At 35.6% G+C, this 13,605-nt stretch overlaps 1 protein-coding gene across 2 annotated transcripts in view; it reads left to right on the top strand.

Annotated features, from left to right (window-relative positions):
- Positions 1-13,605, top strand: part of ADAMTS6 (ADAM metallopeptidase with thrombospondin type 1 motif 6) — a 125,905-nt gene that overhangs the window by 10,462 nt on the left and 101,838 nt on the right. Inside the window, exons 4-6 of one of the 2 annotated variants that reach the window (XM_030467371.1) lie at positions 4,089-4,306; positions 4,852-4,935; positions 5,437-5,582. In XM_030467371.1, the coding sequence (XP_030323231.1) occupies positions 4,089-4,306; positions 4,852-4,935; positions 5,437-5,582 (448 nt within the window). The remainder of the gene's footprint in view (positions 1-4,088; positions 4,307-4,851; positions 4,936-5,436; positions 5,583-13,605) is intronic. The other variant, XM_008503445.2, reaches the window with a different exon arrangement.

Consider the following 13,605-nt stretch of genomic DNA (forward strand, 5'->3'; position numbering starts at 1 on the left):
AGAATTATGCAGAATTTTTGTGAAATGTACAGTGATCTGCATTTACTCCTTTGCGTACTTGATGTTGCCTTTGCTCTTGGAAGCTCCTGTGCTTTTCTTCATCTTTCATATATGTTACATTCTGAAATCCTTAATAATTGAAATATTAAAGCATTACGTTTTACAAGCCTGAAACTCTTATACTGCTTATCCATATCATGTCGTTGTTGTTCTATATGCTACTTTCATTCCCTAAAAATTTCTGAAAACTCTGCTTTCCCCCAAAACTGCAAGGTCTTATGGATAATGTGGTACTGTAATACTTTCTTCATGGGCACCCAAACCCTTAAACTAATTTTCTGAGCACTACTGCATCATCCCAAAGTGACGTGGCATCCAAAGCTGGACCAGAAGATCTAAACATAAAATGGAATACTGTTCTTAAGTCTCACAACTTTCAGACCATAGGACTGAAGCCAGGTTTATAGTAATAGCCTATTTTGATGGTAGAATAAATGTTTGGGACATTTGACTAGTTTTGGAAGTTTTGTGCAGTCCAGGTTTGTGTTTTAAAATGCAGTTGTTACAAACCTGTAGCTGTCTTTTGGCAGTATATGATTTAATTTGTCTGGAGACTAATTTTAGCTTTACCTTCAGAATGATTTTGCCAATATGTAGTATGTTTGGAGAAATCTGCTTATGTAGCTGTGCCACTATTCATGGTTAACATTTCTCCTAGCACTGTCTAATTTCTCCTAAACTGTCTAAAACTGATATACCTGTTCTGTATCAGGCAAGTGGTCAGGATTTTGATGTGTTAATAGGGGCAGAAATGTGCCATTTCTGAGAAAAATGGCAATAGATAGAAAGAGGGGTTGGCAATTTGTTGGAAGGATAGTTGTCACCACTTGAAGAGGAGGAACTAAAGAAGGAGAGCTTGTGGACTCTGAGAAGGGTGGAACGCAAAGGGAGGTATCTGTTCCCTCCCTTTTCCTGCCATACTCTATAAAAGATCAGAATGATAGCAGACTCTCCCTTTTTTTTCTCCCTCTTCCTGCTGGCTGTGCTGCTGTTTGATACTGCCAGCTCACCACATGCTATCAGGTTGTATATATGTATATGTGTGTGTGCGTGTGTATATATATATTTGTATTTTTTGTTACTTTACCCTTTACATTATTACCTTTCCCTTATGATACTAAAATCTGTATTGAATTGTTTTTAGTTTCCAGCTTAAAATCTCCAGGCTTGATTCCCCTTTTATCTTCCCTTTTGGGGGGGTGGGAGGAATAGAGGTGAATTCTGTCCTAGGTTTGTAGTCTGCCCAAACTTCTAAGCCATGGCAATCATAGATAGAATTATGGTGGCTGGTAGAAGAGTTGGAAAGAGGGGGAGGTTCAGCTATAAGAACATGGGATAAATGTTCATAACCTGAATTAGATTTTGAGAAGCTAGACATAAGAACATTTAAAAAATAAAAATATGGGACTACTGTTTAATGTATGTATTGTCACTATGGTATGCTTTATTAAATATAGCTGATATCAGTAAGAAGTTGACCAATGATAAATTCCAATTGCTTCAATGAGATTTGAGGCCATTGGGTTGTCTTTCGGGATGCTCCATTTGGGTAGGATTGAGAAACAACAAAGCCTGATGTAGAATAAGCTGCAGAGTGGAGGGTTATTTAGAGGTGGCTCTACTGTATGCTGCCTTATCTAGTGTTTTTACTTATGCCAGATTTCACAGTCAGTGTATTCGAAAGTGAAAAATGCTTGTATATACATGAAATGATGTTGTTAGAATAGTAAGAAAAAGTCAGCATGTAATTCTTCCTTATATTCTTATAGTTGCATCTTACTTAAGTAACTTCCTGGTGTAGTTAGAGATTTTTTGTTTGTTTGTTTTTTTGTGTTCTCTTATCTCTCCACCCCTTGTAGCACCTGTAGATGACTGCCTTAGGAAAACTGAGGTACCATAGTTGTGTACTTCATGTCTACACATGTTTGGATTTGCTTTCAGTTGCAATTTAATCTGACGCCTATATTTGAAATACAGTATCAAGATGAGTCCAAAACAATACTTTCTTATTTTTCTCTGGAAATTTTCTGTATGAGCTTATCAGTTTTCAAATGTTTAGCATAGAATTGCATCTTTGAGTGAAAAATTTTGGAAGTGGTATCGCATTTCTAAACTATGTCTAGCTTTGTCGTAAGCCTTCAAACATACCCATTTGTTGTTTGAAAATGAAGAGTGGACTTTTAACAGTTTTATTACAGAAGCTGTCAAAGAAAATTCCAGAAATTCCTAAATCTCTGCTTAAGTGATTTAGAAAATTTTAAACAATTAAAGCAACTTTGGTTTCCTTAAAACAGAGATGAAAAACTGGAAAAAGCACATCATTCATTATAGAAACCTTGACAGGTTTTGCTTCATGTTACGTTTTTTTAGAATGGTTTATGCCCACTGCAAAATTTTGTTACTGGCCTTTTTTCAACTACCTTTAAAAATTTAATTTTATATTGCCTTTTGCAAGACAATATTCTAAAATTACTCTAAAAATCTGCAACTTTTTAAAAGACAGCACTGTGGCTTCAAAAATTATAAAACACTGCAACAGTGGTAATGCTAAATCTTTCTATTCCTGGTTTTGACCTGAATTTATGGTCTTTCTGATGTAGCTACTGCTCTTTGAAAAGAGTGTGCTTAATTGAATTGCATAAAGCTTTGATTTTCATGGAAGGTACTGGTCCTATCTACCTTAACTCATTCTTAGCAGCACACATTGCAGTAGAGATATGTCAGAAATTGCTCACTTAAGCAGTCCTGTATATCCCATATAAATGCATCTGACTATTAATGTTCTTATGTTCATCTACAACTAGCAAGAATACCATAGATATTCTGGGGGGGGATGGACTGGGGGGAATGGATTCAAACTAGAGGAGAACAGGTTTAGGTTGGAAGATAGGAAGAGGTTCTTCCCCATGAGGGTGGTGAGACACTGGAACAGGTTGCTCAGAGAGGTGGTGGAAGCCACATCCCTGGAAGTTTTTAAGGCCAGGCTGAACAGGGCTCTGAGCAACCTGATCTAGTGGGAGGTGTCCCTGCCCATGGTTGGAACTGGATGATCTCAAAGGTCCCTTCCAACCCTGAAAATTGTATTATTCTATGATTCTGTGATTTTTAGATCCTGTTTAGGCAAAAACAGATTTACAATATACATAAATAACTTAAGTAGGAGCCTTTGTGGAAAAGAGATATTTAATACATGCAAAATAGCCAATTTTGCAGGGAAGGGTAGGTTAATTTTTTTCCGAAGGACAGGAAGTAAAATTAAAAGATTTTAGTGTTTGTATTGCTGACAGTTGTGACTTTTTAAAATAATAAATACTGTGCAGGCAAGAAGTAAGTTTTCTATGTATTTCTATGTATTCTGTAAGTAAGTATGAGAATTGATATATTTGAATTTAAATTAGTGTTAAAAATAACTATATCAATTACACAATGTCAGGCCATTTTAAATTCCCTGTTGCATTTAATTCAAGAGGTAGATAAACTGATGGTTTTCTGTAGAGAAAATTATTCCACCTAAAAACTTAGGTATGTAAGCATCATTGCCCAATAATCAGAGTTTCACAAGAGGGAGAAAGCTGCTTTTTTTTTTTTTTTTTGTCCATTATCAGCATGTTTAATTCCTTGCTGTATTTTCAGAACTAAACCTTAGTTCTGAATTTTTGGTGTCCAATATATTTTTTTCCACATATTATAGCTGTTTTGTTACTTAAAATTCTGAAGTGTGCTTGTGGTTAATTATAACTAATGTTTAGTATTAACATCGATATGCAGAATCAGAGCTGTTAAGTGAAGATTGATGGTTTATTATCCTAAGTCAAGGAGAGTTGAGAACATTAGAACTTAAAATTGATTTTTCCATTATATAAGGTATTGTCAACTTAAAGAAATTAGATAATAAATTTAATTTTTCTTTGCCTCAAGAAGGGCTTCTTTTTAGAAACCTGAAGATGGTAATCTCAACATAAAGCAGCTGTATTTCAATGAGCTTTACTCATGAACCCTCTGAAGTGTTCAATTATTTTGGTTCCTAGAAGACCTCACAAGAAATGGTAAACCTTGGTGGATGAGTGATGCATCTGCTTTTCCAACGCCAGTTCCAGTCAATGACACGTTAAGTAGCCATAGTCGGCAGAAGAGATCAGTAAGCCTTGAACGCTTCGTGGAAACGCTGGTAGTAGCAGACAAAATGATGGTGGGATATCATGGTCGCAAAGACATTGAACACTACATTTTGAGTGTAATGAATATTGTAAGTTTCATCCCTCTCTGTGTTTATATAAATCTGCAGGTACAGAAATTATAAAGCAACTGTATTTGTTTAATGACATAATTGGTTATGAATTATATGGAATGTCAAATAGTGCTTTGTATTATGTGTCAGCTTGTATGAATTCATAGTTCAAATAGGGCAAATTGTTAGCATTGTGGGAAAAATCTAATACTATCTGTCAGGTATGCCACTGTCACTTTTAAACTGTTTGCCTTCAATTTAAAATTCATATGATTACATTAAGATCGTACATTTCTATTAAAGTCAACAATCTAAATGCTCCTTGTGCTGAATGATCTATGTAGCAAGTTATAAACAGTTTTGACTGAAAAGTGTGAACTCAAGATAGTGTGCTTTACTGAATGTTTATTTTTTGATCCCAAACTAACTCTTACACAGATGATTATGATAATTACCATTATGAAATAATGTTGAGTGTGAAAATAAGGTAATTTTTAACCATCCAGGAAATGAGTAGTGTTTCTTGTCTGACTTTGTGCCTTTTCTTATTTTCTGGAGGTCAGGTTGCCAAACTTTATCGTGATTCCAGTCTAGGAAACGTTGTGAATATTATTGTGACCCGTTTAATTGTCCTCACTGAAGATCAGGTAAGAGCTTCTGTGCTAAGCTTTATATCCCTGAAATAAAAGTTATGCAACTCTGTACTATAAATTTCTTTTAATTGTTGCTTGAAATGGCTGCATCTGAGTACAAAACCTACCTTGTAATCTTTCACAACTTGATTCAAGATGAAACACTTCAATAGAATATTCCTCATATATCATTGCAAACATAACCATTCTTACTTACATCAGGTGAATGTTAGTTCACCTTTTGGGGTGTCAGTTTTATTTTTAGATCTGTATTTTGATATTCTGATTTTTTTTGTATTAACATAATCATTATTAAAATTGGAGCAGAAAGAATGCCTGCTCAGTAATACACAGCTGAACTTGGGGTCAGATTTTACAGAGATAAAATTTGGCAAGAAGAGTTTATTCCTAGAAACCACTGCTTCTAATTATAGTCCCATTTTAGTTTTCAAAAGGCTTAACAACTGACCTTAGTAATTTGTTTGGAACATTTCTGGTATGCATGTTGTATTGCAGCCAAACTTGGAGATAAACCACCATGCAGACAAGTCCCTCGATAGCTTCTGTAAATGGCAGAAATCCATACTCTCCCACCAAAGTGATGGAAACACCATTCCAGAAAATGGGATTGCCCACCATGATAATGCGGTTCTTATTACTAGGTATGGTCATTATAAGTATTGTGTTTATTTTACTTTGTTTCTGTAGCTTTCTTGTTCTTACTTGACATATATGTTAAGGCTAGCTGTAAAGTAATATAATTGACAGGTAAACTTAGGTAGAAAATGAGTAGATGGCTTTCCTTAATATGTCAGTCTATTAAACAATTAATAAAGGATTTAGAAAACTTTTATCTGCAAATTACTTGCTTCTGCTGTTATTTTAACTTTTTAATTATCAATGCAAAGTATTGCAGTAGAGCAGATGGATCCTATTCAACATTTTGTAGTTTTGTAATGGAGAAGAATTCATAAGTTTATGGAGAACAAAACACTATGAAAAAATATTCTGTTAACCATATATGTTGCATTTTTGTAAGAATTTCAAGCTAGAAGCTTAGGTACTGTAATAGTATTTCTGCTAAAAAGTAGGCTCTTGCAGATTCAGGCAATGTGAGAATCTGCTTTGTAGATGCTTTGTTTTAATATGCTTAATTAAAATGAGAACTGACAGTTTTGATAGGTAGTTTCAAAGCCTGCATATGTGCCCATTTGTTTGCTTCTTTGCTACCATTACTGTGAACAAGTCACCAAAGCTTGCACTGTAATCTTGCAATCCTGATAATTGTATTCCTGTTTGTCCTTTGAAGTTATGGGTAGGCAACTGTACCTTTTAGGAAATCAGGTTTCCTATTTTATAAGGACACTAATTATTCTTCTCTGTTTGTTTAAATAGCAGCCAGTGTAGCAGGACTGATTTGGATTAGGATCTTTTTATCACAGTTTCCGCTTTCCAGGAAAAATTCTGTACTGCTTTTTGTGTGACCTAATTGTGGAGTCATTGTGTTCACAGCAGGGGGAAGAGAAAAAGGGATTAGAATAATGAATCTTTTTTTTTAATTTAGTGTAAAAGTAAATTTTTTTTTATACGTGTGGTTTTTTTGTTGTTTGTTTGCTTTGTTTTGTATAAGGAACAAATTTTTTGAGAGGATAAGAAAGCTAACAAATTGCTACCATGTATTTTTGTATTCATATTTCGCATACAATTTTTATGGGTGATCATTCATACTACATATTAACAAGTAGAGTGGTTTAATGCTAGTGATTTAGAGAGCTGTTATAGTCCAAGAAGTTTTTTCAAAAAGCATTAAAGTCTCAAATAAAAATAAATGGAATGAAAATAAAAATAGCTACATTCAACATTCTCAGATCTTGATTTTTCACAATGGCCTTCATTTATGCTTTACTTTTTGCATGCAAGTAATTCCTTCACCAGGGGTGCTCACATGTGAAATTAAATATATCTTTACAACTGTGCTACATAATAAGCTTTTACTGGTATAATTTTGGCAGTGAGTAAAGAAGTGTCATCTGTATGTGGCATGGTTGTGTTGGCTGAAGCCACCCAATATGTATGTATAAGCTGTGTAGGCAACAATAAATTTTATGTGTTTATGGCTAAGTAACTCGACACTTGCTAGTGTAGTTCTGGCACTGCAAAGCACAGTTGTTTATTTTCTCTCACTGTTGTATTTTAATACATTTTGTTACTGTATATTCTGTGCTGGGTTCCCTGTTCTGATAGGATGTTCCCAGTGAGGAACAGTTTTGTGTTCAAAACAAAGGATTAAGTCATTACTAACCCACAGGCCTCTAACTGCAAAAGGAGGAAGTTTTCAGAGAACATGAATATATTCTAAATTGAAAATTAGGTATTTTCAGCAAGACGTAAATATTAAGGACTGGTTTTATTCATCATTATGGAGGCTGAGTAATTATGTAAGTATGCTGCAGAATTTGTTTAGGACTTAAGTACATACGCATCTATATGTTGAATCAACAAAGTACCTCAGCATAGTATCTGCAGGCCAGTAATTCATAAAATACATCTGGTTGTGTAACTTCAGCTATATGTACTTTCATGATAGTATACTTGCATTAATTTATTTACTATAGTAATTGTAATCTCTAAAAAAATATCTAAGGATATCCTAACCAATTTGTGTGGATCAATAACGCTTTTACTGAAACTACTAGGTGTTCTGGTTCTTACTAATTAAATATAGCAGCATATGTGAAGAATGGATGCTTCCTTTTTAAGGTTGCAATGAGTAAATGTAAATTTATATTAATATAACCATCTAAATCCATTACTTTGAAATAATTCTAAGTGAAATAAAGAAATGGTAACAAGCTTGTTTTCATTCCATTTTAAATCTCTCACCTCATGAACCAGAGTTAATATATGTGAAAGTGAAGGGTATAGCTGTAGTGCTTTAAACTATTATTGTGTTGGAGAGGTCTTTAGCAACCCCTTCCACCTGAAGGGATTTGAACCTATACTACCAAAAGTTAAGCTTTGTGTTCAAAACAAAGGATTAAGTCATTACTTAATTACTAAGTTAAGTTTTTAGCCATGGTAGTAGTGCTATGAAAGCAGCTTCCTGAGTCTGCTCCATTGATGCTCCTCTGGTTTCTGTAGGTTAATTTCAATGAAAATCATTGAATTTGACACTGGAGCTGTTTTGTTGATTGTGTGTATTACTGTTTTATGGACCAGTTTTTTGTTGTTTTTCAGTAAGTGATTGATATATTTGAAAATATTGCTTAGTCCTAGCTGAATATTTAAGTTTGCAACTGCAACAACCTTTACCTCAGAAGCTGGGACTAAGTTGTTAAGAAGAGTCATTAACTTCATACGTGCAAGTGAAGACGACATTTCAGCTTTTCTTAGCAATGTGTCGCTTTCCTCTGTGATGCTTTCAAAGATGGCATACTCTGATCTGGGAAAAACCCAAGTATCAAGGGTGCTGATTTCCTAGGGGTGCCTGCTTGACGAATATAGACAGACTTTTGTACCCTAAATTGGCTGAATGGTAAGACCAGGTATGCCTCGCTGGGGTGGAGGTATGCTAGGCTTATCTGTTAAGTCCCATGGAGACATTACCATGCCTCTTAAGCCTCTTAAGTCTTTGGAGATCTTACCTGTGCTAAGTGTTCCTGTTGTAGAGACTTCTCTGTCATGGTCTTGCAGGCTTCTTGCAGTCTGCAGAAAGCTTATTTTACTAAGTGGGTAGAGGACTGCAGAAAACTTCTTATCTGATACCAAAAAACAAGGCAGGTAATATCCTGGTCCAAGTAGAAGCCTGATTTCCAATGAGGAGAGCATAATTGTGTGATGGAAATATGGTAGTATTTGTAAAAATATGGTGACAAAAATACTGTGCATTCTCAGCTCACTATGGTGTCTATTAGGACTGGTTTAGATTCTTTAAGGCTGCTAGAATTCATGCCATAGGCATAAAAGTTATAATTATCAGGAACACTTCCTTATCCTGTTGTCAACAGAAGCATCTTAGCATCCCCCTAATTGGTAAGAATTAGGTACCTTCTCATAATTGAAACCCAAGGTTTGGTAATGAACCTTAAGCAGAGATTTTCAGTCTTGGGATATCGGATGACTTTGCATAGCAAGAATAGCAATTACCCAGAACCCATTCTATATATGTCACTGTGCTTTTGCTTTCTTAATTTACAGAACTTTGTATTTGTTGAGTCTTAATGTTATATGGATAATGTTATTTCAAGATAAGACTGAATTAATGTTCTGAGACAATGAGACCTGTGAGGTTTTTTTTCTTTGTTTGTGTTTGTTTTTGTTTAGTGTTTGGTCTTTGAAATTTCACTTTGAGTATTTTATCTTGGAAAGTCTATTTAAGTCCCAGACTTTGATATTTTATCCTGTAACTGTCTGAATTGGGTTCTGGGGAACTAAGCAGAGAGGTTTTAATTTCAAAGTTAATCAAAAGTATAAAGCTGGTGAGAAAATGTCTTCTTTTTTCCATGACATGGTCTTTGACTTTAGATAAACTTAGTGAATCCTTAAAATTCTCTTTCATATTACAAATTTATAAAAGTAGCAGGAAAAACTTGGATGATTCTCTTATTTCAAGTCTTTTGGTAGACATGAAATGGTCTTTGGATTTCTGCATTATGAATATGATAATCTCACTTTTAACACTTAACTTAGGTTAAGACACAGTGTAAGTTTTTAGAGTCTCTGCATATGCCTTCTTCAGCATCCTGTCCCCAGACTGCAAGCATCTATTTGCATCACTGAAATAAGTTCTTGTTTACTTGCTCATATTTTTTTCTTAGCCTTCATTGGTAGCTTGCTCCCTAATTTTTTTCTTCAGAAACTCCTTAAGAAATAGTTTCCATTGTTTACCTTAAAAACACAAAACTTCAGAGGTCACTGTGCACACTATGACATTGTTACTTATGTTCAACTCATTTCACCCACCTTCCTTTCCATTTCAATCAGTTGTTTCCTTTTCTTGATCTTGTAGGTCATAAAGTAGGAATGACGGAATTCCTCAGCACTACCTTGGTTAACTTGCAGGCATATTCCTTAGGAACAAAAGTATTCTTTATCCTGTGCTCCTGCACAGAATTTTAAGGACCAGAGACCTGTATTCTTAGTTACACTTTACAGCAGGAGTGGTGGAAAAAAATTACAAGATTTTAAGAAATTAAATGCCTTTTAAAATTATTATTCCTTTCACACTCTTGGAATTCTCTAGTACTACATTTATTTATAGCTTAAGATGGTTAGTTTTATTTGTCCAAATACTAAATAGTTGGTTTTCCAAATGACGTGTGACTGACTCTGAACTTTGCAGAGACAGACTCTTTTCCTTATGGGAGGGAAGATCCAGAGCTAGTAATTTGCCTCCTGGTGTCAGCAGATCATCTGAAAGGTGCACCAAACATGTCACAGAGAGGGAAATTTTGGAGGAAGTTGAGGAGCATGTGTGTTTCTCTAGAGGGGCAGAATTTGGTTTGAGATACAGATGTTTTAAACTGAGAAACATGTGAAACCTCACACATAGAATCATAGAATCGGCTGGGTTGGAAGGGACCTCTGAGATCATGAAGTCCAACCCTTGATCCACTACCGCTGTCACTTAGTGTTTCTCAAAAACTGGTGCATGAAATGTCATCTCCTGTTGGTCACATCGCATGCTGAGTTTGTTTTGTGTTTTTTAAAAATAAAAAAAAACCCCAACAAATTCACCATGCTTGACAAAAGCTTTAAGGTCTCTTTGCATCTTCAGATATTGTATAGGAACATAAGTGATTCCCTGCAAAAGCTTTATAAAGTTTTAGTTTTGAGACCACAAAGCTGCATTTTCTTTCCCCTTCTTCCCTCCCATCTCTGATACACTGTTAGAGATGGACTGATGTAGATACAGCTTCTGAAATTGATGACTTAGAAAAACTCGAAATGTAAAAATCGTTACTTGGATTGGAGCCCACTTGGATTAGTTTTATGAGTGGTTTACTTCTTTAGCAACAAGTTATTCCACAGCTTGACTCAACTGATGTACTCTGGTGGAGAAATCTTTATTTGCTTGAATAAAGAATTAGGGCCACTAGATATTTTTATTGATTATACTAAATACAGCTTGATTTGTAGGTTAGACTGGTGTCACAAAAAATGTTCAATACCAGAGATGGCATTCTTTTCATATTTCTCTGGGCTTTAAATGGGCTTGTATGTGCTGTTAATTTTTGTGAGACAGCGAGCTCTTTCCTAATACAGATTGCTGAATTTTTGCCAGGTACCACTCATAATTTGGTAAGTGTATTGCTAAGCAGTGTGGTATGGCTGCTATAAGCATTAACATTAATGGATTAGTATGCAGCTGTATGTCTTGAGCAACGCTGTTGAAGCCCATGTGGGAGGCATTAGCTTCTCTTTTTTTCTCTTTTCTCTCTTTTTTTAATTTTTTTTTTTAACATGGATTTTTTTTTTTTTGATCTTCCAAGGAGAGACATTTTACAGAACTGCTTTATGTTTACTGTATATGTGCAAGATTAACTTCAGTTAGTCATTTCCTCATTCACTTGCCCTCATGGGCAAGATATGCTGTCTTTCATTTGCCTAAGATATGCATTCCCTGTGCAGACCAGTGCTGCGTGTTTTTCTAAGGGGGCCAAAGGTGTGTGTGTATGGCAGCAGTGCTAAACTCCTGTAAATCTTGTGGTTCATAATCTAAAGAACTGCAGTGTTTCTGGCACTGCTGTAGATATTTGAGAGGGGCAAAAAGCTTATTGTTTCATTTTTGCATACCTGTGTATAGCTGACCACAATTATGCCTTTCATTTTTAAAAAAGGAACAGTAAGAGATTTTTGGCAGCTAGGAATGATTTGGTAGGTGAATTGTTCCTATATCAGTTCTAAAAGGAAATCAGTTCTGTATCTTATGAACACAGTTGCCCTTTTGCATGTCTGTTGCTTGTAGGTTAGTAGTGTACTTACATTCTGTAATAACAACTAACATTTCCCCATCAGGGTCTCTACTAGTTAAAGCATTTGGAAGTGAGGTAGAGCCAGCCAGGACTTTGCACATTCCTTTCCTCCTGCAGGTCCAAGATTGTTATGCTTCTTTTCTGAGGCACTTCTCCACTTTTTCTGGGCTTATTAACTTGTTGTAAAGTTACCTTTTCTTTACAAGGAATTCTCCTGTTGCTCTGTCAGGACAATTTTCTAGCCTTGTCCAATAAATCTGGCCATCCACAGCATTTCTTCTCCCATGAAGCTTGCACATTCTTCTTCCGTTAATGAGAAGGGCTCAGATTTCAAGAGGTAATTCTGATGTCAGTTATATCTGTTTGCTTCTTACTTACTTGGCTCTTAGACACTTAAAGTGGTTTTTACCCTTGTCTTCTATGTAGCTTTTCAATTTATTTTTTTTACTGGAGTTTCTTAGGATGAATTTAAGCCCCTGACAGTAGGCTGATTTTCCTTAGTTGATTTTTGTTCAAAAATCACAACATTATACATTAACTTGATGTTCTGGACACCACATATATATAATATTACTCCTCTGAGAGAAAAAGTTGAAAAGCTGAAATGTGTATGTTGCCCTTTATGTCTGCCTCTGCAGATACTTAAATTGTGAGGAGCCCACTTTCCAAATAATAACACTGACTTCCCCATGCCTCTTTGTTTGCAGGGAATTGAAGGGTTGTAAGTGAAAAATTTATCTGTATATTCAAAAGTATGTCTTTGGAAAAAAACCCACACTAGAAATGTAGCAGGCCTCTGTTGCAGGAGATTGAGGAAAATAACATCTTTGATGTTTTTTGCACTAGGCTTTTCACAATCCCCCAGTATGGGATTCTGCTTATGGCATGTTCTTACACTCCTTTTTAGAGACCTGCTACTGGCAGAATCAGTATTTTGCTAGATATAGTACTGGTACCACAGTTCTTGCATTCTTACTCTTGTGTCAAAAAGATTGTGGGTCTTCGCTGTCTTAAGGCATATTCTTTGGAATGACTACCCTAAGACTGACAAAAGAGAAGTTGTGTCAGAGATGCAGCATGACAACTGTGAGCCACTATAGCAATACAGGGTCTCTGCATAGGTGATTTGCCTTAGATACATAGAGGTCTAGAGCTGTGTTTCAAGATGGGAAGCCCTATGGATTCCCTGCAAGGGGCAAAAACGTACGCAAAGGTTTCAGTGGAGAATTCGCCCTGATTGATTTTCTCCATGTCATATTGTGAACTGAGAGGATGTAGGCTGTGAAATGATGGTAGAAAACCAAATTGTATAACACAGGAAGTAGAGAAAAATATGAAATAGTTGTGAATTAATAAAATCAATTGGTGTATTACATAATGCACTTGTGTGTGACAGTTGTATGCTTAACTTGTTGGGTTGGATTTTCCTGTTCCCCCAACCCAGATTAGCAGAATAAGGCCTGAAGTGTTCAGGGTCTCCTTTCTTGGCTGTGAATGTTTTTGGGTTTTGGGGGGAAAAGGTTAGTGTAATTGCATCTTTATAATTTATGCCTGGATTTTGTAGATGAAAGGAATCAAGTAGGCTCTGTGGGATTTGGGGCAAACTCATGAAGTAGCTAGAATTTGAATCTGAGAAACTGCGTATTGCATGGCAAATGTCAACCAGCAGGTGATTTGCAGCTAACTAACAAGCATGGTGTGTGCATGGAAT

This window comes from Calypte anna, chromosome Z (genome assembly GCF_003957555.1).
Source record: "Calypte anna isolate BGI_N300 chromosome Z, bCalAnn1_v1.p, whole genome shotgun sequence".
NCBI lineage: Eukaryota > Metazoa > Chordata > Aves > Apodiformes > Trochilidae > Calypte > Calypte anna.